Raw genomic sequence first — 27,568 nt, 5'->3', positions numbered from 1 at the left:
GAGGAGTGAAGGGTTCAGACTGCACATCTGGCATCCCAAGTTTTAAGACTCCCATCCAAGGGAGTGACTTCTTAGTTTAGGGAAGAATTTCTGAAAGGAAGCACCAATTACACAAGAAAATGTTAAAAAGTTGACCACGTTGCAATGAAAACTGTGTATATCAAAAGACATCATCATGATCACGAAAATGGAAGCCAAGACTGGGAGAAGACATTTGCACCACATATAATTGACAAATACTTTGTATTCGGATCATATACAATTTTCCAATAAATAAATAAAAAGCAGACTACCCAATAAAAAATGAGCAAATATATGAAAGAAAATATGAATAACCAGCAAATACATGAAAGATGCCCATCATCAAACATCATTAGGGAAATGCAATCTAAATTCAAAGTGAGGTATTTCATGTACATCAGGATGTTAACCTTTTCTAAAGTCTGAAAACAAGAACTCTCCTTCATTGCTGTTATGAGTACAAAATTATACAATTGTTTTCAAGAACAATTTGACAATGTCTGTTAAAGTTGACTGTCGTTTATTATGCTATTTTGCAGCTACTGTAGTCTTAAACTACAAATATGTGTATAAAGAAACATGTACATGGGCGATAGTTGTTACAGTTTGGAATAGGAAAATAGGGGGCACCCTAAATATTCAGCAATGGAAGGAAGTATCCATTTTGTTGTGGAATACGCAAACAATGGGATAGTATGTGGAGGTGAAATGACTGAATAAATAGCTATATGGAAAAAACAATGAGAGGAAGAAACTTGTGGAGGTGATGGATATGTTTCTGGCATAGGTTGTGGAGATGCTTTCATGGGTATATACTTATTTCCAAACTCCTCAGTGGTATACATTAAATAGATGCAGGTTTTTGTATGTCAAACATACCTCTCTAAAGTGGTTTAAAAAAAACAACAAAAAACAAAAAAAGTAAGTTCTAGAAGGAAACATTATACTTACATGAAATTTAAAGAACCGTACAAAATAGACTTCTACGTTGTTTAGTGATGTATCTATATTAATATGCTGAAAAAAAATGAAAGACATACATATGAAGATAAAGACAAAGTTAACGAGAGTGATTACTTTTCAAGTGGAAGGAGAACAAGCAAGCAGTGAGGAATACACACTAGTTTCTATGTTTTTTGTAATACTTCTTATTCTCAATAGAGTGTGGACACGTACAACAGTGTTATTTATTTTCTCCATTTATATGTATGAAATATATCACAATACATAAAAAGTATGTTTTGAAATAGTTAAATGTCATTTGAGGCCAAGTTTGATGAATAACGAAGCCAAGACTTTTTGGATATAAATGATTAAAAATGAGGCAAGGGGCCGGCCCGGTGGCGCAAGCGGTTAAGTGCGCGCGCTCTGCTGCGGCGGCCCGGAGTTCGCTGGTTCGGATCCCGGGCGCGCACCGACGCACTGCTTGGTAAGCTATGCTGTGGCGGCGTCCCATGTAAAGTGGAGGAAGATGGGCACAGATGTTAGCCCAGGGCCGTCTTCCTCAGCAAAAAAAAAAAAAGAGGAGGATTGGCGGATGTTAGCTCAGGGCTGATCTCCTCACAAAAAAAAAAAAAAAAAAAAAAAAAAAAATGAGGCAAGATTTTTTTGTGTGTGTGTGCCTGTTTCTTATGACCTGGCCCTGAAGTATTTCCTCAAAAATAGTTTTTGAAATACTTTCAGAAATGGCTATATCATTGTTATCTCTGTGCGTAGCTTCCCAAGGTGACTTCTTTGAAGGGGACAAGGCTCATCTGGGTGTGTAAGACGTCCAAGTTCTAGTTTATGTGTTTAAAAGCGCAGCCTCCTTTCTTTATTCCAACACCTTATATTGGAGATATTAATTCCGCAAGGGAAACTGGATAAATGTGGAAAATGCCTCCATGTCAGAGAATAGCCCATCAAATTATTCGAAGATTTTTTTTTTCTTGGAAATATTGAGATATACAGGGCTTCAAAGATAGACAAATCTTTGAAGAGACTTTTCTACTACATTTATATTTGACTAAAGCCTCACATGAGAACTATTTCATTTATCACTAGGCGCTAGATGAACCAGCCAAGACTGAAAGTGTCTCCAAGGACAACTCATTAAACCCACCTCTGGAGGTAATGACTTCAGATTACCCCTGCTTTTGAAACTCGATCCCGAAACTCATTGCTAACTCAGTACCTGGTTTCAATTCTTCCAGTTCTGTTTCCCTGCACAGCTCAGGCAGCAAACTGAAGAGCTCTGTGCTACCATTGATAAGGTCTTACGGGATTCCTTGTCTATGGTAATGCCTTAGACTAGAATGTGCAATTCAAACATTTGCTTGGCTTCTCTTCATTTCCCTCTACTTGAGTATGAGGCATCACAGGCTTGTCCTTTTTTTATTTTCCAGCATTCTTCTGATTCTCCTTCAAGATCCCGACAGACATTGTTGGGTTCTGACACAATCAAAGTATGTATATATTTAATATAATTTACTGAACCATAAGACTTACTAGATCAGTGAGTTTTAAACTGCAGGTCAAGGCCCAATAGTGAATTACGAAATTAATTAAGAGGATAGCAACCAGTATTTTGTTGTTGTTGTTGTTAGCAAACGTTTTTTTAAAAAAGAATAGTAAGAATGTAAAATATCAGACTATTCTAAGTAGTGAGTAGGTATTGTTGGCATTTTTTTCCACGTACATGTTTAAATATGTGTGTACAAGGTTGCAAAATCAAATCTATTTCTAACTGTGGGTCAAGTTCCAAACAATTTGAAAGCCAATGTGTTAAACTTTGTTGTTATATGTTGGCATTTTAAGAAGCTATATGGGACTGCCCATAGAATTTGTGGCGTCTTCTCATCTCAAATCATAGCTTCAGTACGTATGTAATTCACAGAAGTGGAAAATGAAGTAGACTAAAGCAACATTAGTCTAAGAGCTTTAACAAAGGTATTTTTTCTGGAATTTTTTTTCTTTTGGTTGGCTGAATTTATTTCACTGTTCTTTGACTCAGAGGAACAGAAACCTGGATATTTTAGTTAGAGTACTACTAAAGCATTAATTGTTATAACTGAATAATAAATATTTCCTTCTTAAAATGTAGCCATTTTCATTTGTTGGGATAAAATGCTACATTTCTCCATATTACTTGTTTGGAATGCTTAGGACAGATCTACTTATCCATATTTCAAAATAGTTGTGGTTTTTCTTTTATTGATAATTGTTAGGTTTTTTTTGTCAGCCTTATTTTCGCTCTTGGAATTAATATAAATACTTCTTGTATGTTCTTTTAAAAAATTGGAGATTGTGTGTATGAAGTACGTTTTAAATGTACAGAATTGCTTATGACTAGAAGACTATTCCTAATTTTCAGTTGGAACATTATAGACAAATATATGTTAATAATGACATGGAAATACAGTAACCAATCGTTGTCAGTATTAAGAAATTATATTTTAGTAGAGAGGACCTACAAATGGATAATTGTAGTTTCTGTATTTGTAATCTATTTCATTGTATATCTTTTACGTCTTTTAAGTTAAAAATATAAAACTTTGATTTGCCAAAGGGATACTATATAAATTTTAAAATATATTTTTTCTTATTTCATTTGTTGAGCATATAAAAATGCTATATATTATATTAAATATAATAGGAATAGGATTTAAGAGGTAATATGTGAATAATAATCTATATTATTGATTTAACAAATATTTAATGCTTATAGTGTTAAAAATACATTATTCTAGGCCACTAAATTTAGGCAATTATTTCATTCAATAAATATTTATTAAGTGCCCACTGTGGGCTTGGTGCTGTGGGACACTAGGGAGAGAATGGTGAGCATGCCAGAGTAACCTAAGAGGCATACTGCAGATGTATTGGCCCGAAAGTGGAATTCAAGCTGAGACCAAAGATGGAAAGAAGCCAGCCATAGAAAGAAGAGGGGTAATAGCTTTCAGGCAGAGAAGTAGGCATGTGCAAATTTCCTGAGGCAGGAAATAGCTTAGTGTGGATGAAGGTCAAGGCCAGTGTGGTCGCGGTAGAGTGCGCCAGGAGTGAACCGTGTAAAATGAGGTTGAGAAGGTGGGCTAAGGACAGTGATTTAGATACTTATAAGCCATGGCATGAGGTTTGGATTCCAAGGAAAATGGGAAGATGTAAAAATATTGGGGGGAATGATAGGAAACTACTGAAAAAGCTCATGATGGCTGCTGTGAGGAGGCTACTGAGGTCAGAGGGGCAGTCAGTGATGGTGGCCTGGACCAGGTACGTTCAGGGGAGCTAGAGAGAAGCATGCGGGTTTGAGAGAGATATTTCAGGCTTGCTGGGAGTTTGGATGTGAGTAACGAAGGAGAGAAGAATTATGGATTCATGGATGACCCCCAGGTCTCTGCCTTGAGCATAGACAACTGTGAAGGAGGTGCAGTGAGGGTTACATTCATTTTGCACAGGATGAGTTTGAGGTGTGTATCAAGGATGCCTTAAACCTGTGTGTCTGGAGCTAGTAGGAGAGATCTGGGGATGGCAGACATACCGAGTGCCCTGTACAGAGCTCCAAGGAACAAAACATTGCAATTCCATTAAAGGAGATAGCGGGGAGCCAGCAAAGGAGAATGAAAAGTCCATTGTGGTAAGAGGAAAATCTGAGCAGTGTGGTATCATGGAAACTACAAGAGGAGAGTGTTTAAGAAAATAAAATGGTGGTGACTGCTCCCAAGAGGAAGAGAAAGTGAAGGCTAGAGAAGTGTTTATTGGGTTTGACATATATTTTGAAACTGTATTGCTGTTGCTTATGTGTTGGCGTTCCTTCTCATCTTTTTGATTTTTATAACCTTTAATAACATACTTAGTCCTTTTGAACCTAAGATTGTTCTTTTTAGTCTAGAATGAAAATAATGTCCTTATGTAAGTAATATATATGCAATTTTTATTACGTTTTCCTAGATATATCTTTTATTACTTTTTTCTATTACTTTTTAAATATTTTCCATTACTTTATTTTTCTATCACTTTTTTGCTATTTTCTATTACTTTATTTTTTATCTTTTTGTACTCTCTTGTCTAATTTTTTCAGGACAACGTATTTCTGGATGTCACTTTTATATCTGAGCTGAGATTTTGTTTATCTGGGACCTTAAGCTATTTACAAATACTGTAATTCTTGTTATGTTAGGACTAATTTCTGCTATCTTATTTTAAATTTTCTATTTAAAATGTTTTCTTTTTTGCTTTTCCTGCTTTCCTTTGGATATTTTGACATTTACTGGTTTGAAAATTTTGAAAATTTTATGTTATATTTTTGTTACTTTTTGTAGTTACACAAATTATTAGAGACAATAATTATGTTTATTTTCCTATCAATTTTAAAGCTTACAAATATCTTTTTACAAAATTAGGTAAGTACTATAGCACTTTTCACTTTCCACTTGTTTTTAATCAAGATATATATGTGTATATACACACCGCCCCCCATATATATACATATATACAGATATAATTTGTTAGTATTTCTTGGACTTCTATTTCTGAATTTTTATGGTTATATTTTTCTTGGTCTCTTCTTTATTTAGACACTTATTCTTTATTTAGATCCTTATTTCTCACACATTCATAGTTTTCTCCTGGGTTTACTTTTCTTCTTTTTGGAATCCTGCTGATAATTGTATTCAACGAGGTCATTTGTGTTGATTTTATAGCCTACGTCTCGGAGAATATCTTTATTTTGCTCTTTCATATAAATTATAGTTTTGCTGGACGTAAAATTATAGGTCCTCTCTCTTCAACACGTTTTTCCCCTGGGTTCTTTTTCTTCAACAACATACTTGTGAAGTATTTTGTCAGCATAATATTTACTCCTCTGCTACAGAGCGGTCATTTACAGAATGGCTCTGTAATCTTTTGGAATTCTATCTTTATCTTTGATGTTACTGATTTTTCCTATAAGCTGTCTAGGTGTGTGTTTTTTTTTTTTTTCTCTTATGTGTCTGGATTGGTACTCTCTGTGACATTTCATCTGAAATCCTCGATCTTTTCTTCCCCTTGCATTCAGGATAATTTTTAATCATTATTTTTTCAAACACTTCTTTCCTCCTGGAACTCTTATAGTATTGATTTTGTCACTTTTGCTTCTGTATTCCATCTCTCTTTATCTCTATATCGTTTTTTCTATTTATTGCTTCCTAATTCCTTCAAGAGGATTTCTTGATCTGATATTCCAGTTCAAGAATTTGTTCCGTATCTAGTCTGTTCTTCAATCCCTATGTTAAGTTCTTTATTGTTGCTTATATAGTTTTCTTTTAAAGTCAAGTTCATTGAGGTATAATTTACCCACTGTAAAATTCACCCTTTTAGTGTACAGTTCAATGAGTTTTGACAAAGCATTCAGTTATGTAACCACCACCACATCCAATATACAAAACACTTCCAGCAAATGAAAAAGTTCTTTTGTGCGCCTTTGTAATATATCCCTCCCTCCAACCCAAGTTATGGGCAACCTCTGATCTTTCCTCTGTCCTTATACTTTTGCTGTTTCAAGAATGTCAGATAAACACAATCATATAGTTTGTAGTCTTTAGAGTCTAACTTTTTATACTTAGTAGAAGGCAGTTGAGATTCATCCATATTTTTGCGTGTATGAATAGTTAATTTCTTTTTCTTGCCGAGTAGTATTCCATTGTGTGGTTGTACCATACATTAACTGTTTACTAGTTGATGGACAATTGGGTTATTTCCAATTTGGGGCTATTACTAACAGAGCTGCTAAGAACATTTGTTAACAAGATTTTGTACGGACATATGCTTTCATTTCTCTTGGGTCAATACCTAGGAGTGCAATGGCTGGACCATTGTTTTCCTTTACAGTATTTACATTTTTCGAGTGTTTTACTATTTTTCCATGGAAACTCAAAGTTACCTGGGCATATCTTCTAGCTTGGCTGTATGTATGCCTGATGCCTGCGGTGGCAGATACTAAGGCCTAGATCTACAATTTGCCAAACCTGGTGAGTCTGGGTTATTTCGTTTCTTAAGAGCAGGAGGAGCATGTACCTCAGGATGTAGAAACTCCATTATATCAAACATATCCCTCTTGCCACTTCCTCCCCACCCCAGTGACACTGACCCTCATGTTGGCCTCCCTGCACCTCTGCTTGTGGTACCCCACACTTCTCTTCTCCTATAGCTGTCCCAGTTGTGATCACCTAGGAAGGGATCAGGAAAGGGACTCACCAGAAGCTGGCCTGTTGTCCAAACCTATAGTTAACAGTTCCCTTCTTCCTACCAGGCTGAAGGACCACCTTGATGGATCCTTATAGATACTTCTTCTCACCATCCTTAAATTTTACTCCCTTATACTACCCCTTTGCTCTCCTCATCTCTGATGTTGAAAAGCATTGTGAGGTGAGAAAGCAGAAGCAGAGTATGTAAAACAAACAAACAAACAAAAACAGGTACTTTCAAGTGTTGGGATATGAAAAGAAGAAGGAAATTGGGTCATAGTGGAGTCAAGGAATAATTTTTTGTCTGCTTTTTAAAGCTGAGAATAATAAGAGCAAGTTGATATGCTAGTGGGGTTGATTCAGTGAGAAGGAAGTGCTGATTATACAAAAGAAAAAGTGACCCTGAAGGACAAAAGTCCTTTAGAAGGGCACAGAACCTAGAGCCTAATTCAAATAGGTAACTTTTCACTAAAAGCTGGAAACGTCCTCCCTTGTAACAGAACAGAAAATAGAGGAAATGACAGGTGCAGGTGCAAGTATGGTAGTAGGTTGATGGTGGGAAAATGAAGCTTTTTATAACTAATATCTTTAGTTATTTTGTGACTAACACCTTTCAGTGAAGAAAGTTTTAAGATTATTAATGAGATTAAAGAGGGATGATATGATGGGGAAGAGTTTGAAAAAAAATTATGTATTCAACTTTCAATTCTTCTTCTCCCATTCCCTCCTAAATCCCTTCCATTCAGGCTTCAGTGCTCACCACACTGCCTGAACCACTTTGTCCAAGGCTCCTGAAGTCCTCCCCAGTGCTATAAGCTCAGTCCTGATCTGAGCTGACATAGCAACAGAATTGTAGACAGGTGAGCCCTCCTTCCTCTTTGAATACACATTCCTCTAGTGCCTTCCAGGACACCGTGCTCTCTCAGTGTTTCACCTACCTCACTAGTCATTATTATTTCTTAGTCTCCTTTGCTGATTTATCCTCTTCTTCCCAAACTATTAATGTTGGGGTACCCTAGAGCTCAGTCCTTGGACTTCTCATTTCTCTCTCTATTCATTCCTTTGGTGTTCTCACTCAGTCTCATGTTTTGAAAACCAAGAATATGCTGACAACTCTCAAATTTATAACTCTAGTCCAGGATTCTCTCCCAGACTCCAGTCTCCCAAATACCTACTCTTCATTCCCATTTAAATTTCTAATAAATATCTTCAAAATAAAACCTAGATCTCTTCCCATAAAGACTATTCCATATCCTGCTTTCTCATCTTCATTGACAGAATTCCAATTTTCATTTACTCAAGGCCAGAAACTTTGGTGTCAAGTTTTATTCCTCTCTTTCTCTCACATTCTACATCTCTTCTATTAGAAATCCTGTTGCTGTAGATTCAAAGTATATGTAGAATATACTACGTCATTCCCTCTGTACTACTTAGCCATCATCATGTTTTTCTGGTTAGTGTAATAGCCTTTTCCCTGTATCCTTGCTTCACTATAATTCATTCTGAGTACATCAAACAGAGAGATCCTTTTAAAGCACAAGTCGGATTATGATCCTTCTCTGCTTAAAACCAGCAGTGCCGGGCCGGCCCCGTGGCTTAGCGGTTAAGTGCGCGCTCCTCTACTGACGGCCCGGGTTCGGATCCCGGACACGCACTGATGCACCGCTGCTCCGGCCATGCTGAGGCCACGTCCCACATACAGCAACTAGAAGGATGTGCAACTATGACATACAACGATCTACTGGGGCTTTGGGGAAAAAAAAAGGAGGGGGGGGAGGATTGGCCATAGATGTTAGCTCAGAGCCGGTCTTCCTCAGCAAAAAGAGGAGGATTAACATGGATGTTAGCTCAGGGCTGATCTTCCTCACAAAAAAACAAAGCAAAACAAAACAAAAAAACAGCAGTGCCTACACATGTCCCTCAGATGTAAGCCAAAGTCCTTACCAGCTCCTGGAAGGGACTCTGTGATCTGGCCTTCCAACACTTCAATGAGCTGTTCTCCTTCTCTCTCCTTTCCTCACTCCACTCTAGCCCTGCTCGCCTCCTTGCTCAGCCTTGGATGTGCCAGGCATGCTCCTGCCTTAGCACAGTTAGTTCCTTTTCAAATCAGTTGTATCACTTTTTATGGTATCTAGTTCCCTGTAAAAATTTGCAAGCTTAACTTTTATCTCAAAAAATATTGTTAATTATGGTTTTTTTTCAGTCTGGTTCTAAGAAAACAAATTTCTGGATTTTCTGTGGGTTGTTTTTGGTTGTTTATTATTGCTGCTCATTCTCACTCGCATTGTCTTACCTTTTTGTGTCTCTCAATCTGATTGTGTGTTGGATATTCTACTTGAAAATTTATTTATAGAAATTATTTGAGGGGCCAGCCCGGTGGCATAGTGGTTAAGTTCACATGCTCAGCTTTGGCGGCCCGGCATTCATAAGTTTGGATCCTGGGCATGGACCTACACACTGCTCATCAAGCCATGCTGTGGCGGCATCCCACATGCAAAATAGAGGAAGATTGGCACGGATGTTAGCTCAGGGACAATCTTCCTCAAGCAAAAAAAAAAAAAAAGAAAGAAAGAAATTATTTGAGGCCTCAGATGGTATTGTCTTCCTGTAAAGAATCTTTTCTTTGCTTCTGTCAGACGCCAGGAACACTAGCAAAGAAGGATTACCTTAATTTAATCTAAGGTTTTGAGATGATTTCTTTTTCTAAACAATCATTCTTCTCTGGATCACTCTTACTCCTGGAGATGAATCTATTCTTGGCAGGTCCTGAACTCTGACTTTTATCTTCCTACACCTCTGAGAATCTCAGAAGTTTGGATTAGCTTCTCAAGCAACTCATGGTGATTTGCAAACATCCTTAGGGCAAAAGCAAGTCTCAAATGCTTGACTCCTCTCTCTGGAGTCCCATCCTCTCCTGATCTTGCCCCCGAATTCTTCACTGTCTTAGTAGCTCATCATTTTATTTTCAATAAAATATTTTCCAATATTTTGCTCAACTTTTGTATTGTCTATTATGGAAAGATTGCCTTGAGTTTTTTAGCCACCGTTTTTAGAGGTGGAAATTCACCTTAAGAACTTTGCACCTGTGCCATCTTGTTGGAATGCTCTTCATCTAGATATCCACTAGCCAACTCCCTCACTTCCTGTAAATCTTTGCTCAAACGTCACCTTTGCTAGATTGACCATCCTGTTTAAAATCATAAGCCATCAGCACTCTTTACCTCCTTAACATCTGGATGGTCCAAAAAACATATAAGGTAGAAGCAATAAAGATGTTCTCTGGAAGAATATATTACCCTAGGCTTCAGATCATTTCTACTCTTCCTTTTCCTTGTATTTATCACCTTCTAATTTATGATGCAATTACATATTGATTATTTTGTTATTCGTTTTCTCTCCTGCTGAAATGTAAGCTCCCCAAGGGCTGGATGTCTTTGTCTTTTTTTTCTTCACTGATAAGTCTGAAGGGTGTAGAACAGTTCCTGGCACACATTAGATACACAATAAATATTTGTTGAATACGCAAATGAATCAAATAGCCATCTCATCTCAGAGGGTGGGAAAATGGGCCTACGAGAGAAAAATTGGGGGCTTACCAGGCAGTATTGAATGCCCATTTGAAGCTAATAATCATTAATTTATAATTAAATCAGTTAGCTTGGCTGAGAGAGTTTCCCCAGCAATGTTTTGCTTCTCAAGTACAAGTTTAGAGAAAATGGATGATAAAATCCATTCAGGGTAGTTTTTTTGTTTTTGATTTTTTTTCAGGTGAGTTTGTCACAAGGAGAGAGGGAGGCAAGAGAAATTAAGATATGAAAATGACTGAGACTATGAAATATACATAAGCTGAGGTAATACAGCCAGAATGGAGCTGGTAAGGGTCAATGATTTCGAAGTCTCAATGAGGCTGAGGAAATGTTGCATTGGGGATATTTGAGAAATGAAGATGGTGGCTATGAAGTAGAGTTCTGAGAGTAGAATGTTAGAAATTGAAATTTCAGAGGTTTTCCATTTTATTTGTGAAGGCAAGGTCTAGGAGTGCTGCTGGGAGTGGATGACTGAAATGGAGTGGATGAGAATATCTTTGGAGTTGAGCAGCTCAAAGAATTGAGAGGAGAGAGACTTCTATGTGAATTTTGAAATAGCCAAAAAGTATGTAAGGAACTATTATAACCCATAAATGAACATTATCAGTAAGTAAGGGAAAATTTACCAGAAAGTTGATAGATAACAGCAATGAAAAGAATAATAAAGTGATGTAGTTTAATGAAATAATTTTCAGAGGAATAGGAATTTTGTATAGAAAAGAGGGAGTAATGGTTAGAAAGTCTTGATAGGAAAAAAAGGTGAACATTTATCCCAGAAATTGAATCCTTCAGTATTTTATTGATTACTTCAGTAGTATAATTATTTTTATTTTCATACAGACGCCTACAACTCTTCCAAGAGCAGCTGGTCGAGAAACCAAATATGTAAGTCCTTTCATAATTACATGCTGCTTTTTTAATGGGTGCTTGTGTATGCTTTGGAGGGAACTCAACTATACAGTCATTTAAATTGAATTAGTTGATTTTTTCATAAGTGGAAAGGGGTAGGATGGTGTGATTGACCCAGATGTGGAAAATCATGTTATATCAGGTAAGTTTATTGAATAAATTCCTTCCTAAGTGACGTCTAGTTTGATTAGTTTGGCTAAATAAAACAGAACCCCACCACCTGCTCTCTGTCTTTCTAATTATCGAAGCTTAGATGACATTTTCATTTCTGTAATGGTTTATTGTGTTTGTTATACAACAATCAACTCATATACTTGAAACATTGATGTGTCCATTTCCAACGAGATTATCAGTTGAGTTGATTTTGACTAGTTTGTTGCTTTCTTGTATTTAAATTATTATCCAATAAACCAATTTTCATTTATGAGCAAAAATAGGTTAATAACGGATACGTAGATACAGACTCTTACACTTGATTCCACTAATTATGGGGAGCTGCCTCTGAATGTCCTAGACACACACACACATAGCCCTACCCAATTCCTACTCTTTATTCACCTAATAATCCATCATGTGGCCAACTTCTGCTTCTGACCAAATATAGTCTAGTTGAAACAAGGTTATCTCCTAAGCAAGTGTTTAGTTTTTAGTTTAAAACAAACCAGTAAACTATTCCTTTTAGATTATACTTCGTATTTCTGATATGCAGTTTTCATCATCATCAAGAGTAAATAATTATTGCATGTATATTTTGTGACATATCTTCTTCGCAATTTACACATTTCTGCCTTCATTTGAATCTTCCTTAGGCAAATGACAAACTGGGTGAAGTTACCGAATTTTATCACATTCAGGAAATGATGTTTAGAGGGTATGGGTAGGAATACAGCTTAGAGCATTTCCTAGAAGCTTTCACTGTTATTTTTTGTTATTATTGGAAGCCATTTGGAGTCATACTTAAAAGAGTGGAGGCATTTAGTAGGCTATACTCAAGTTTACATCGTAGTCTTGCTACTTGCTGACTGTCTGATCCTGGAAAATCACGTAGCCTGTCTGTCCCTTAGTTTTTTCATATACAAAATTGAGATGCTAATGACCTTCTTATTTGGTTGATGTAAGATTTGTATTGGTTACTGTATGACAAGTCCTCATTGTAGTCTTGAAACACAGGAATCACTCAATAAATAATTGTTCTTCCCTTTCTTCCTCTTTTTTTCCTTTCTTTTCCCTTCATCCCTGCCTCTTCCCTTCTCTTGCTCCTACCTGTTTTGGGAAGACTAGAAGCACCATGATTTAGCTGAGTTCCTTGATTCTTCATTTGGTTACAGAAAAGAAAGTGCCATGAAGATATTTCTCTAATTTTTGTGACTAATATATTCTATAAGAGCCAGACCCAAGAAGAAGTAGCTAGAAATTTTTGCTCTCTCACCTTCTGCCTTTCTCATCAAAGTGCCTCTGAGTTAGATTCATTTATAATAAGGTGCAGACAGCTGATGCCTCCTCCCACCCCTCCCTGGGGGTGGTTAATTTGATAGCAACTGGAATAATTCTGGAGGGGCTGTTTCAATCTCCATAGTTAGAGGTTATTTCAAATTAGTCTTCAATCAGTTATCAGACTTAATTAAAGTAGGTTAACATTTGCTCCAAACTTTGTGAAAGCATTTGAGTCATTCAAAGTTAACATTGAATCATCAAACAGATTTAGTATAGACTTGAACAAATATAAACTCTGATTCAGGTAAGATTCTTGACTTTAATTAAATTTGGTTTCTTGAGTGAGAAGCTCTGTTTTTTACTTTCTCTTACAACATGACGTTTGAATTGTTGTTTGTGACACTTCAAATATGTCCATGTCTTTTGGAAGACTGTAAGGGATAATTTTACGGTAGAAGGTAAAAACCAGTTCTTTGGTGCCAACTCATAGATAAGTCACACATGTAAATATTGGGCTACAGTTATGCCATTTACTAAATAATATCTATGTTAATTTTGAAGAAAAAAATGAAATTTTAGAGCAGAATTGTGCCTTAGCTATAAGCCTTGATCTTATGTGAACATTCTATCTTAAATACAACATGTTCTGATTTTTAAAAAGAACGACATTGTCGTATTTTCTTCTAGAAATTCTAATATTCATCTTGGCTAAGCTACGAGATACTTCACATTGTGTTGGTTGAATAGCTTTCACTCAATTAATTAATTAATCTCTTATTATATTTTTCACCCTTCCTCTCCCACAGAAACTCAAGAGCATATCTGAGAAGTCTACAGACTTTAACATTTCAATATTCCACCATATCTCTTCAAAACTTTGAAGGAATAGGCATCTTCACAACGTGTACCTGCTGGGACTCAGTGTGTTATTGACTTTGTAGAGATTCTTAGATTAGATTCAAAAGCATGGATCATGCAGTTTACCTTTTCCTACACCACAGAGGAATAAAGGGAAGACTTAAATTAGAGCCAAGAAAAAAGAATTTTGTTACACTTGAGGATATCCTTAATAGATTACCACAGACCACCCAAAATCTCTATTTCTGGGGGCTCTTTAAAAGTATAGTATATAATCCATGAATCGTGACTAATAGAAAATGTAGTCAGTATTTTCTAGCTCTATTATTCAATTTTCCACTTTTGTTCATTGATTTGACAAATATTTATTGAGTGTCTGCTATGTCCCAATACTTATGAGGAGTCACTGGGTGAGAGGCATGAACCCAACAGCGAGCTCTCCATTTCTGAAGCATACAATAGGAGAGACAGAAAACAATTAAAACAGTAAATGAGCATGATACTTTCTTGTAGAAACTAGAGGAGAGCTGGCCAGAAAACTTATTGATGTTAAAACAAACTTACTGTGTTGCTAGTTTTCAATGTATCAGTACGTCCATTGGGTTTCCAATTATCCTGGGATGATTAGAATGGTTTAATTAAATAATGAGAAATTGTATGACTAATTCCTCTTTATGGGACCTTTGGTGAAATGCTTACTTTTCTCCATTGGAAAAAAAAAAAAGAAAATCAAAGTGAAACAATTAGTCTCCTTTTCTTGTTCTTTATTGCACATATTGTCATATTTCACATAGTCTCTTTTTTTAGGATGAGCCAGATGCAGTAGAAGTACCATCAATTCAGACTAATTAAATTTTCTTCAATTCATGGTGTATTTGAATTGCAGGTTATTTTAAAGTAATTTAACTGAGGTTCTCTTAAGTGTAATAGAATTTAAATTAGGCTAACAACACGTTGAGTAGTAGTAATCTCCACAGGTCACTTGCAGGGTTGATTATATTAATTTATCATCAATATTTCACTTGATTGTTTTTAACAGATGCCAAATTTAACAATAATAATAACTAATGTTTTGAATTCTTACCTTGCAAATGAGGTTTAACTATCTGATTTAACCTTATGCCAATTCTATAAAGTGGATATTATCGTTATTACAAAATCTCCATTTTACAGAGGAGGAAACCAAGTCTCAGAAGTCACAGAGCAGGCAAATCCAACCCACGTCTTTCTCATGTCGAAGCCTCTGCCATTAATATTTCTGTGGACCTACAGAAGCTGGGAATAGTTTGTCTTCCTTAAATATTTTGTTGATTAGTATTTATCCTCTGGGTCTAAATTACTTCTTCATGCCCAATAACCTTCAGTCTAAACTTTGAATGAATAATCTCATATTTGGTGACAGCATCTAAAATGTTAATGTTTGACTATATTTCTAATGTTTTAAATCACTCGCTTATATGTAAAGGAACTCATAATTTATCAGATAATGTATGAGTGATTGTTTCTCATGACCCTCATTTTTAAACAGTTTCTTTCCCCCATGTAAAGGAATGAATGTTCTATTTAAATTTCTATTTCATTCTGTTTTCACCCTGTCATCTTTGAAGGGAAATGCCATTTTTTTCTTTGCATTACACTTGGTGAATATTTATTATTTTTCATTAACTACTACCAGTTTAAATTCATTTCATTCGTGTAATTCAAAACCATAGTGTGCTTCCTTAAGAAAGAGCAAGCTCAGAAAATAGGGCAAGTATTTGGACCTATTACTAATTTATCAAAAAGCCCTTATTTGGAATCACATTGGATTGATAACAACTAGTTTCATAAACTCTCGACATTTCAAGAGTTACTTTTAAGTGCCAGAGAAATAACAGAGACAAGCTTATTGACTATTGCATAGTATACAGATAAGATCTCATTTTAATGAGGTTGAGGGACAGAAAAATGTCATTGTGATGAAGCGTATTGCTTTCAAAATATCACAATATATTAAAAAATGTGTCAAACTTTATTAAGAATATTCCCTGCTATATATACAGATATTCTAACAAAGGTCATCCTCTCCTATTTAGCCAGTTCACACACTCTTCTGGTTGCTATGCTTGGAAATGTTGCTATGCTGAAGTGTTTCAGAGGCAATGTGCACTAATGTAGTCACAGATCTTAAGGTAAGAGGTGACTTAAATTCCATCCACTTATAATCCCGTCCCGGGTCCGGATATGCTTCCATAGGATGCGACCAGAGATTTGATGAGTTACAGGAAGAGTGGTGAACAATTTAAGCAAGACATTCCATTCCACTAATTACTCTTCACTTAGCTCTTTTTTTCGTAAAATATTTTGTTCATAAATATTTCCAAGGTATGCTCCTGTGAAAGGGGATGAGGCGAGAATGGAAGATAATTATCTGAGTTCTGCTAAATGAGGAGAAAGAGAAAAAATTTAATGAGACACCTTTATACGTTATACCTTTCTCATCATTTTAGACTTTATCAAACACGAAGGTGCCATGTTTCAGCCAAACTTCCCCTTGATCTTATCCTTTGTTTCCTCATTTGCACATATAAACTATGGCTGTCACTGGTCACTATGCCCACTTACTCTGCCTGCCAATTATGTTCATGACAAGACGGAATCATTCCCTAGCTTAAAGAGTCAAACTTTTTAAATACCTCCAAATCTACTTTTTATATTTAGGTCTTTTGGGAATATATTACTAACTTGTAAAATGGCTTTTAATGAGATATTCATACAGGGTAAGGTGTATAGATAAATAGTTAAACAGTGTGAAGCAAGAAACATGATGCCTCATGATAGATCTCTATGGCCTTGATGTCTAACATTCTTACCATTGGATTCATTCTTTTGATTAGCGCCTTATGTACAAATAACAAGAATACTCTCTAGGTTAAGAGTAAGACAATGTCTCATCATTTTATAATTTATATTTCCTGAATTCTAAGCTCGGCACTCGGCAATTGCTAGGTGCTCAGTTAATATTTTAAGTTTTGCCTTTCTTCCTATCTATAGATCAGTCTTGCCTGGGAGAAATAACATAATTCAGTTAACACATTATCACTAATTAGAGTTCTTTGAGCCTTGAGAAAAGAAACCTCAGGATAATTAGAGTCAACAGAGAAAAGGTAGAATTGAGACATTTTAATGATATGCAACCAGATGTTACAATCAGGTGGGAGGGACGTGAGTGCTGAAAGGAACAGACGTGCTGCAAGTGGAAGTGCAGAGTGCAGAATGCAAAAGCAACTTCTTTTCAACACCTTTTATCTGATGCAACTTGATTTTGTCCCAATCCCCCAAGAGGATGTCTGCTAGCGTGAAGCCTGTCCAAAGGACACATGTCAAGAATGGGGAAAAACTACAGATTGCGAGGAAAAGCAGCTCTAGACAATGACTAAGGAGTCTGGTTGTACTTTATGTGCCTCTGCATCAAGTCTTTGGAGGAGGAAAATGGTTTCTCCAAAGCTGGCTTGGCACAAGTGGTGGTCTTGTGTAGTAATTTATTTTTTAGTGGATTTCAAATCCTCATTTCTTTTCTTAGTCTTCAACTCTTTTACTTTCCATGTAACCTAACCCTTTAATAGATCTTCTTTGAAGTAAGAAATTTTGACTTTTATAAGTTTTTGACTGCTCTGTTAGTTTTTAAGTTTTTTGTATGATGATATACTAGTTAAAATGCCCTCTCTCTCTCTTTCTCTCACTTTGGTGATTAAAATGACGTCAAAGGCTGTAGAATGTAGATTATGGGATTTGTTTCACAAAGAGCCATTCTTACACCCATCTCTAATGTTGTTCTTTAGTTAAGGTTAATGTGGATAGACACGAACGACTGAAAACTTCAGTGTTCAAATCCGATTTTGAGTTTATTTTTTTGCACCTCAAATTGCTTCCCTGCCTTAGTTTAATTGATCAATTGGCAGTTGTTCAAATAGTAGCCTTGTCCCACCGCTCACTGCTTCAGTCTCAGCTAACCAAATAATCTTCCCTCACTTTTTGGAAAATAATTAATACAATATTGATAACATAACTCTAGGTACAGCATGTAATAATCACATTAACTTGTATTAGGCAAGCACACAGGGACTTCTTAAAGGGTTTGACACGATTGGGTTGGTTGAAAGAATCTAGTTATCTTTGTGATAATACACATAAGCCAATACTCTTTTTCTTTGGTAAAGCAAATCTGCAGTGGCTTCATAAATATCGACTCCACCCTGAGGTTTAGCATGTAATTTTGTCCTTTCTCTGGGAATGGTTTCTCGTAATAGTGATATGAAGTCCATTATATTAGATGAAATAAAAATGTACTGAGGAAGTCTAAGGCATCTTATTGTTTTATCATAATTCCCACCGAAGGAATTTTTGGGACTTATGGAGACTGGATACAAAGATATTTGAGTTTTCCCCTAATTTAATTAATGTATTTGCTTGAGCATCTTATCTTTTTTCCCTATAATAATTTGATATTATTTAGCACAATGTACTGATGAATATTAGTAATGTAGTTAAATTGTGCAAATACTTTATTTTTAATGTGTAACCTCTTCTTTCCTATAATTATTGAGATAAAAATTTAAGTATGCTTTTTGTTTCAATTAAGATACATTTCATTCAACATATTTCATAGAAGCTGTTAATTTAACTCAGGGAATTTGTAGAGAATTCTCTCATTGCAATAATGAAAATTAATTAAAGGGGAAAAAAACAAAGATTTTAGAAGAAATCATTATTATGCATATTACATTTTAAGATTAAATATGAAACCCTAGGTGAATTGGAAAAACATTGTAATGGACATTCTGAAGGGCAATTTTCTGCAGCACAGAATAGCCATAAACCTCAGTGCGCACTAACCTGGTACCCAGCAATTAGCGATGGGGAGCACTTAGCCAGGACACCCCGCTGCCATCGAGCAGGCATTGCAGGCCTTGTGAAGAATGGCATGAAGCAAAAAGCAGAAAAAAAACAATGTTGGACACAGTGTGAGAAGGACTGCAGGTGCCTCATCAGTATGTTTGGTGATTCACACTCCCGTGTACTTGGCAATACCATAAGACCCACTAAGCTTTCAGTTTTCAGTTAATATTCACCTCTCAGAGAGTAAAAACCATATTGACAAATTTATAATAAACCCGGAAAATATTTGCAATTTCAAAAAAATAGAAATAATTTAGGAATACAACTTTATCATATTTTAGCCAAGCATATTTACAATTGTGCATCTGTATGTTGACCACTTCCCGTCAAAGTTGACAGCTGAACAGACGTGGACGCTCAGCCTCCTATTTAAATGCAGAAATGCTTGATAAAACATAACTATTAAAAATACATATGTAACCCAACCTAAAAGAAGGGAAGAGAAACTTCCGAGTGCCAGAAATGAAATGGGAGCTCCCAGTGGGAGTGTTAAGATGCAGCTAAAGCTCTGGCGGAACCTGGGTACATCAGAACATAGGTGCTAGGAGCCAGGAGCTTAGATTTTAACTTTCACTGTATAATGAGTCTAAGATTTGTAAATGAGTCTTTCGTGTCCATTCAGGAGCTGAGAAGGCCACATTGGCCATGATGCATGGGATAGAAAGAAGATAAATCCTTCCACTATCTCCACCTGACACTTTTGGGTGGTAAACGAGTCATTCATGAGAAAATGGGTCCTACACCTGTGAAACTTGAAGATGTGGGGATCTGCTATCCTTGAGGTTTAGAAATATCAGGGTGATGAGATAAAATAGAAACTGGTCCAGAACCTGTGAAACTCCTAGGGCCCCCACAAGGGGAAACATGAAATGTATTGTAGGAATGTTTTCCCAACTCAGGGCTTCTCAGACACCTACAGAAATCATCACCAAAGTAACCCTGACTGGAGATGAGCTCAAAATCAATTATAAAAAGCCATAAAATGAGTAAAGAACCTCATGGGGGAGAGGCATTTCAACAGGAAATTTAGTAATAAGAGATTATGAAAAAAATCTGGAATTAATTTATAAATATATTAAAAATGTTGAAATAGTTAAAAGAGTTATAGATATCATAGAAAAAGATTTGAAAAAGAATCAAAAAGAACTTCTAGAAGTTAAAAATAGTCATTAAAATATAAAATTCAATTGCTATGTTAAATGTATTAAAATACAATTGAAGGGCTGGCCCCGTGGCTTAGCGGTTAAGTGCACACGCTCCGCTGCTGGCGGCCTGGGTTCGGATCCCGGGCGCGCACTGAGGCACTGCTTCTCCGGCCATGCTGAGGCCACGTCCCACATACAGCAACTAGAAGGATGTGCAGCTATGGCATACAACTATCTACTGGGGCTTTGGGGGAAAAAATAAATAAATAAAATCTTTAAAAAAAAAGATTTAAAAAAAAATAAAATTGAAGAAATTTAGTTAACTGCCATGTTTACATGTAGAAACCATCCAGAATACAGCATAAAAAGATAAAAAATATGAAAGGGAATTTTATAGAAATGGAGGATGGATTGAGAAGACCCAAGATATATTTAGTAAAAGCTACATAAGAAGAGATTAGATATAATGGGAGAAAGGGAATATTTTAAGAGACAGTCACATAGGATTTTCCAGAATTAACGCAAGATATGCATGCTTATAATGAAGGACTATACCAAGTCCCAAAAAAGGATACATAAAAAGAAATTCACCATCAGACACCTCATAGTGAAATTACAGAATGTCATGGAGAAAAATCTTTAACACTAACCAAATGTGAAGACATATGATCTGTCAAGTTGTGACATTTAGATTGACAGCAGTAACAGACGCCAGAGCCAGTGGACAGTATCTTCAAAATGCTGTCAGATAATAACTATTACCCTGGAATTCTATGTCCAGGTGAACTCTCATTCAAGAATGAGGACAAAATAAAAACATTTCAGACAAAGTGCAAGACAGTAAGTTCTGAAAAAACAACCAAAGCAGTTGGTTCAGCAAGAGGGAACTCAGACTTCAGCAAGAGGGAAATTAAATCCAGAAGAAAGGAGTGAAATTCAGGAACCAAGGATGAAGCAACAGTAGTAGCCTCCTCTTTAATTTAGAACAATTTTAAAAACCAAATAATTTTCTTTCCCAAATCATGAAAACAATTTTTTAATATAAATATAATTTAAGAAAAAATCTGTTGTTTCATTTTGCTGTGAATATTTATAATAAATATAAATATCCAACAATGCTGATATATTTAAGGAAAATATGGAATATACAGAGAATGAAATATTATGTCGCCTTGAAGAATTTTTGATGTCTTGTGATAGTGCTTATGTTAAGATGTTAAGGAAAATCAACATGTAAAACATCGTATTCACTATTATGTGAGCTGAATAAAAATGCATAGAAAAAATATTGTAAGGCAATGTCCCCAAAAAATTTAAAAATCATTTTTTGATGCCTAATGATATTTTTCCTTTTACTTTATACTTTTAAAAATCCTACAATAGACATGTATTACTTTAATAATAAAAGAACTTTGAAATACTTAAAAACATAGGTATATTACTTTACTAAATGATGAATTTCACTAAGTAAACACCATGTTTATAATTTTGCAGGCAAACCTCTCCTCACCATCCTCTACAGTATCTGAGAGTCAGCTGGTACGTATCCTCTTACTAAGTCATAGATTTACTTTAGAAAATTCTGATCTCTCAAGACAGCTTTATTTGAGTGAAAGTGAACTGAGAATAAATTTACTACATGTAAGTTTATTTGCTTACTCATCTAATAAAAAGTTTACTGATGCTTTACTAAAGCTCCATGGTCGTTGTTTTGCAGCTTACAAACATACATAAAACTGTCCATAGACCTTATTTGCCAGTAACTTCCGTCTTAGTAGAGGCGTTAGAATAGAATGGATGAGATCAGAAACAAGATGCTGTTGGAATTTAGAGGAGAGAGCTCGCTTCATGATGGGAGAGATCAGGAAAGGGTTCAAGGAGGTCGGTCACATTTGATAATGTATGGTAGGTCCTGGACTTGAGGAAGTGGGAAATGAGACATTTCAGACAGGAAGATTAGCATGTGAATGGTCTAGACCAGTGATGAGCAATAGAAATATAATGTGAACCACAAATGCAAGCCACATATGTAATTTTAAATTTTCTAGTAGCAACGTTAAAAAAATGGAAAGAAACAGGTCACATTAATTTCAATGATATATCTTATTTAATGGTATATAAATATTACATTTCAACATATAATTAGTATAAAATTGAGATATTTTACATTCTTTTTTTGGGCAAAGTCTTTGAAATCTGCTGTGTATTTTACATTTGTAGTACATCTCAATTCAGACTAGTCACATTTCAGGGGCTCAACAGGGGGTCTAGTGACTATGCCATTGGACAGCACCGATCTGGACTCTAGAATCTGTTATGTATAGATAAAAATTTGACTAAATAGGAGAATTACTTTTTCTTATAGTGTTTGTATTTCTTATTCTTCCAGTGGTTAGCAAATTAAAACCATGAAATAAGTTGCCTAGATATTACTAGTTAAAGATTTTCTTTACGTCTTTTAATTTTTATTGTTTATAACTGTAAATTCCTGTAAATTACAATTGTAAATTGTAAACAATAGGGCACCTTCAGTCAAATTAATGAAAATATGTAGTAGAGCAGTTTGAGACATTAAGAAGACAAAATCAGTTTGACGCTGATTTTTTTTCCGTTTTAAGCAATTGTTTTGGTGTCCTACATTCATAGCCAACAAGTCATCTTGTCATTATCACGCCAAAATGACAACAATATTTTTGTTTGTACTACTGAAAAATCATAAAAAGTGTAATTTGATTCTTAGAATAGCCTGATTCAAGTGAACCACTTGGTTATGTTAGTGTCCATATAGAGTCTGTATGGGGTGTGTTTGCATGTGTGTCATTTTAATGTTGATTGGTTTAGAAGAGTGGCAGGCAATCTTGTATAGTTAAGAATGCTGGAATGGAGTCCAGAAGACCCACCTTTTACTTCCCACTCTGACACTAACTCCTGGGCTGACAGTGGATAAGTCACAAATCTGGGAGTCTGGATCTCAATCTGCTAAATGAACAATGAGAGCATTCTATTATGTACTTTCCAAGCCCCTCTAGTGCTGTGAGTCTATGATTACTAACACAGGGAAGAGACGGAGTTGCCGTGGAAACAAACACTGCAATAAAATAATGAAGTGGAACGATTTCCCACTTTAGACATGGAAATACTACTACAACTAGTTTAATATTTAAAATAACTATAATAATAATTTTAATATTTAAAATATACTTGTTTCTTGAGAGTAATGTGTGAAAATCAAGAATATTTTTAATATCCTCGTATATAATTTCACTCAACATAGTATACAGAATCCAGATTTTAGATGTTGAATGACTAAATATACATAGTCATTTAAAAATATGTATATATGTGTGCGTATATTATCAGACTGACATATATATATATAGTTCTTAGCTTAATATTTTAAGAAACTATTGAAAAGAGGCAAATATATATATAATGATTTCATAAAATGAGACAGTAAGAACAACTCATTGTAAATGTAATAAATAAACCTTTTCTTGCCTAATAAAGTAATTCTATCAGTTCTATGGTAGTGGTCTCTAAGGGGAAAATACGAAGCATTGTTTTGATTGACTGTGATGATCATTTCTTTACATTTACTTTAGACCCTTCCTCTGAAGAGTTGGAGGAATTTCTTAACCAAGTTTTAAATTGTTATAATCCCAAAATGCCCTTGAGATATAGGTAGGTTTGTGAAGGGATTATTATCAGGCAAGTTTATCACACAAAAAAGAACATCTCTTGGACTAATATAATTATTCAGTTCAATCACTTTGACTTATATTTCATGACATTAACCCTGTATTTACATTACCTGGGAAAGGAGTAGAGTAGAAATAATTGTATGTGAGAGATATTGTATGGCATTTGCTTCTTTAAAGATTTATAATAATTTTACTCTTAAGCAATTTTATTTATGAATGAAATTATAATTTTTTTTTCATTTTTATGAATGAATTTCCAGTATTTGCTCTCACAAACTCAGGATTAAGTTTTGAATAATTTGAGTAAATAACAATGCCTTTGAAAAACAAAACTATGTATATATATATATATACACACACATATATGTGTGTGTGTTTATAACATACATACATATATATCTGCGTGTTTATAACATAGACACACATATAGATACCATATGACAGGTAATTCTTATAATACGTATATATTGCTTTTTGTTTATATATGTGTGTATGTGTGTGAAGCACATAAAAACAAAATTATTGACATCTGATAGATTATAGTTAAATTATATAAGTAAAATACCATATGTTTTGTATAAAATAAGCAGTTAGTTAAAATTATTTGACTGCTATTTTAGGGAAGAAATGTAGTAAATTTTTTGGAGTGAAAATATATGATAAATCATGGTGATAGAAGCTTAATACAGAAGCCATGATGCTTTTGAGATTTGGCTTTTTAATATATATAAAAATGTACCATTTTCATACTTTTTTCTTTTTAATTTGGCTTACCTGTTTGCTTGTTTACATTGCAGTTGTGCAAATTCAACATTGGAAGGAAAAAAAAAATGACCTGCCTCTTACTCTTAAAATATTTCCACTGCTTGCTCTGGAACCCAAATTGTTTAGTAGTGGGCTCAGGGCGAGTAGTTTGGGGCTCTTATGAAGCTAGATCTCCAATCTATGCCTCAATTTCTCTTCTTTCATTAAACAGCATCACAGTACATCAAAACTGGAAAGGGACGTACAGATGAGGGTGTTAGAAATACCCATCTATAAAATGGGGTTGGAATAATTCCTCTGTCAACCTGAGGGCGTTATTGTAAGGCTTACATATGACAATATGTGAAATTGCCAATGTAGCCTTGCACATATGAGAGATGTTATTATTGCACATAAAATCTCTGAAATATTATGAGGTAATGTGAGTGGTCATTTTTTCCGACAAAGAAACAGAGGCTCACAGAGTTTAGATAATCTAAGATCAGAGTATCAGTGGTTATCCTTGTTCTGTGTGACTTTCAAAAAGGAATCGTTAGGGATTTTAGATAATTCAAGTAGAATAAGAAATGATTGATGAAGGAGTTGGGAAATTGGGCATCTACAGAAGAATGACCTTCATTGGGCACCTCCTATGTTGGACTCTACTGGCATTTTGCATTGCCTACAAAGATATGACTATTTACTGAAGAGGAGGAAACTGGGTTGGGTCAGTCAGGGTGTGGACGTTTTGCATCTGTGGATAATGCTTTTCCTAGCATAATAAAGGGAGCAAAAGGAAAGGAAGGATCTAGAATCTACCTGAACCTTCGCAAAGCTTTCCTAATTCCTGAGCTGAGTCATCACAATATTAACAGAGGCTGGTGGGGTCTCTTTTTTCTGGATAAGAGAAAGGTTGGGCTCTACAAGTTGGGTATGCGTTGGTCTTCCTTGGCTGTCGGTAGGGGAGCCTGGTTTGGATCATATTTGGCTTTTGCTTTTGAAATTTCATGCCATTAAAAATGTTCATTGTTGTCCAGGATGGAATACTGAATCTAGAGAGTATGAAACAACAGATTTAAAAAATAAGCCACATGGCCATATACAGGTAAAAGCAAAGGTAGCTTACTGGAACATTATAAAGAGGAGCGCTTGAACTTGCAGATACTTTGTTCCCAGTTCTAAAGGCCAGCTGATGTATCCTGTTTTAGTGGCGCATGACTCATCTTTTTGAGGGCCCTTCAGGTCTCTGTTGTTCAGCAAATGCAGCCCTGAAAGCTTTTGTGTAGAGCTGATGTCTTCTTCAAGCTTAAAGGCCGTTTGTCCTTGCCCGGTTTTTCCTTGACACAACATACTGAAGTGCTGCAGCATTGATCATGTACCCCTCCTCGGGTCTGAGCCATGCTATTGTCTTTCTTTAACCATTGAAATGTTTCAATACGGCCAATCTGTGTTGTATACGTTCCACAAAAGGTTTCTTGAGCTATGGGATGAGGTTTATCATTATTGAAATCCTATATACGTTTATTTTATACAATTATCATAGTAATGATAATTTTTTTTTTTTGGAAAAAGCACATCAGGTAGGTACTTTCCCCCATAGTCCAGAGCATTTAGTATCAACACTCTATAGTATAAATGCAAAAATAGGAAAAAGTAAAGTTTTTTTCCCTTTCAAGTTGCTTTTATGCTGCTTTTTCTTTACAATGTTCTGTCATGCGTATTATCTCATTAGATTCTGACAATCACCTTGTAAGCTAGTATCGCAGGACTTAGTTCCATTATTCTGATGAAAAAAACTGAAGTCCAGATATTTACAATGCTGTGTCAACAGTCCCATAGCTAATAGGTAGTATAAAAATCTGGTTTTCTTTCCCCTTCAATCTTAGCAGCTGTACTCTGCACTATAGTGTTTTGAAATTTGAGATATTTCTTTGATGGGAAAAAAAACCTTAAGTATTTGCTTCAAGCTTATAATACTGTTTATTTAAAAAAGAATTACAGTTAATAAACATTTATTAATCGAATGAGTGAATCAGCTAAATAATTTAGAGAATATTGCTTTTGTCAACAATCTTGACTGGTAGAATGTTTCTGAGTTTCTATGAGCTTGTTGCCACAGAAACCCTGAAAAAAATAACCCTGGAGAATGAAGACAAGACTGAAGCAAATGGGTAAAAGAAACAGCTCTGGCACGTTCACAAACTCTTTGGATCCATCGAATAGGCAGAATTCCTAGCCAGGCTCACAGAATTTTCTATATGCTATTTTTTGTTACTTTCTTGCTCTTTTATTACACATCTTATTTCTTCAAAAAGATAAAAATAAACCCTTTACAACTGGAACCCTATGCTTTATTTCTTTTGTTCCCTCATCACACCACCCCAGAGCTTACACTGTAGTCAAGGGCAATTAAGAACATCGGTCCACTAGCTGAAGTCACTAATTTGAGAAAGATGTTGTTCTAAGAAGCCATTATTTTAAAATATTAGTAATGGATTTTCTAGGTCAGTGCCAGCAGTTAATTTTCAACTTTGGTCTCTAGCCAGAAGCAGTACCAACTTGTTGTCATAGAATTATGATTATAAGTCCCAAAGGACAGAAACAGTGTCTATTTTTACCGTGGCCCGAGGAGCAATGTTCAAATATAAGTGTATACTTGATGAGTTATAAACACAAATGAATGGCAGGTTCAAACTAGCTCCTCACAGGCCATTAAAACCTGCCCCAGGCCTTGGGGACTCTGAATACTCTCCCTCTTGGACTTTTCTCCCTTAAGACTAACAATAGGGTTAGACATGATCTCCTGAGGTCCACCCCAGTCTTGAATCCTCCAAAAAAGATGACATCATTGTCTTTGGGTTTTAAGAGTTTTATTGCTTATCACTGTAAGCAAACGGGGAACAACAACAATTTTTTAAAAACGGAGATGGTTAAAATCTTGTAAAGTCCCTAAAGAAGTGGCCTTGATTTCCTGCATCCGTCAGAGATGATAACTTCAGCCTTCTACTACCTCTGAGGGTGGAGCTCAGCGA

At 35.4% G+C, this 27,568-nt stretch overlaps 1 protein-coding gene across 1 annotated transcript in view; it reads left to right on the top strand.

Annotated features, from left to right (window-relative positions):
* MLIP (muscular LMNA interacting protein) overlaps window positions 1-27,568 on the top strand; it is a 106,995-nt gene that overhangs the window by 46,154 nt on the left and 33,273 nt on the right. Inside the window, exons 6-10 of the mRNA XM_058555451.1 lie at window positions 2,065-2,130; window positions 2,214-2,297; window positions 2,406-2,465; window positions 11,648-11,692; window positions 21,586-21,630. Of these exons, the coding sequence (XP_058411434.1) occupies window positions 2,065-2,130; window positions 2,214-2,297; window positions 2,406-2,465; window positions 11,648-11,692; window positions 21,586-21,630 (300 nt within the window). The remainder of the gene's footprint in view (window positions 1-2,064; window positions 2,131-2,213; window positions 2,298-2,405; window positions 2,466-11,647; window positions 11,693-21,585; window positions 21,631-27,568) is intronic.

This window comes from Diceros bicornis, chromosome 14 (assembly GCF_020826845.1).
Source record: "Diceros bicornis minor isolate mBicDic1 chromosome 14, mDicBic1.mat.cur, whole genome shotgun sequence".
NCBI classification, from domain to species: domain Eukaryota; kingdom Metazoa; phylum Chordata; class Mammalia; order Perissodactyla; family Rhinocerotidae; genus Diceros; species Diceros bicornis.
This window is presented reverse-complemented; position numbering and strand designations above follow the sequence as displayed.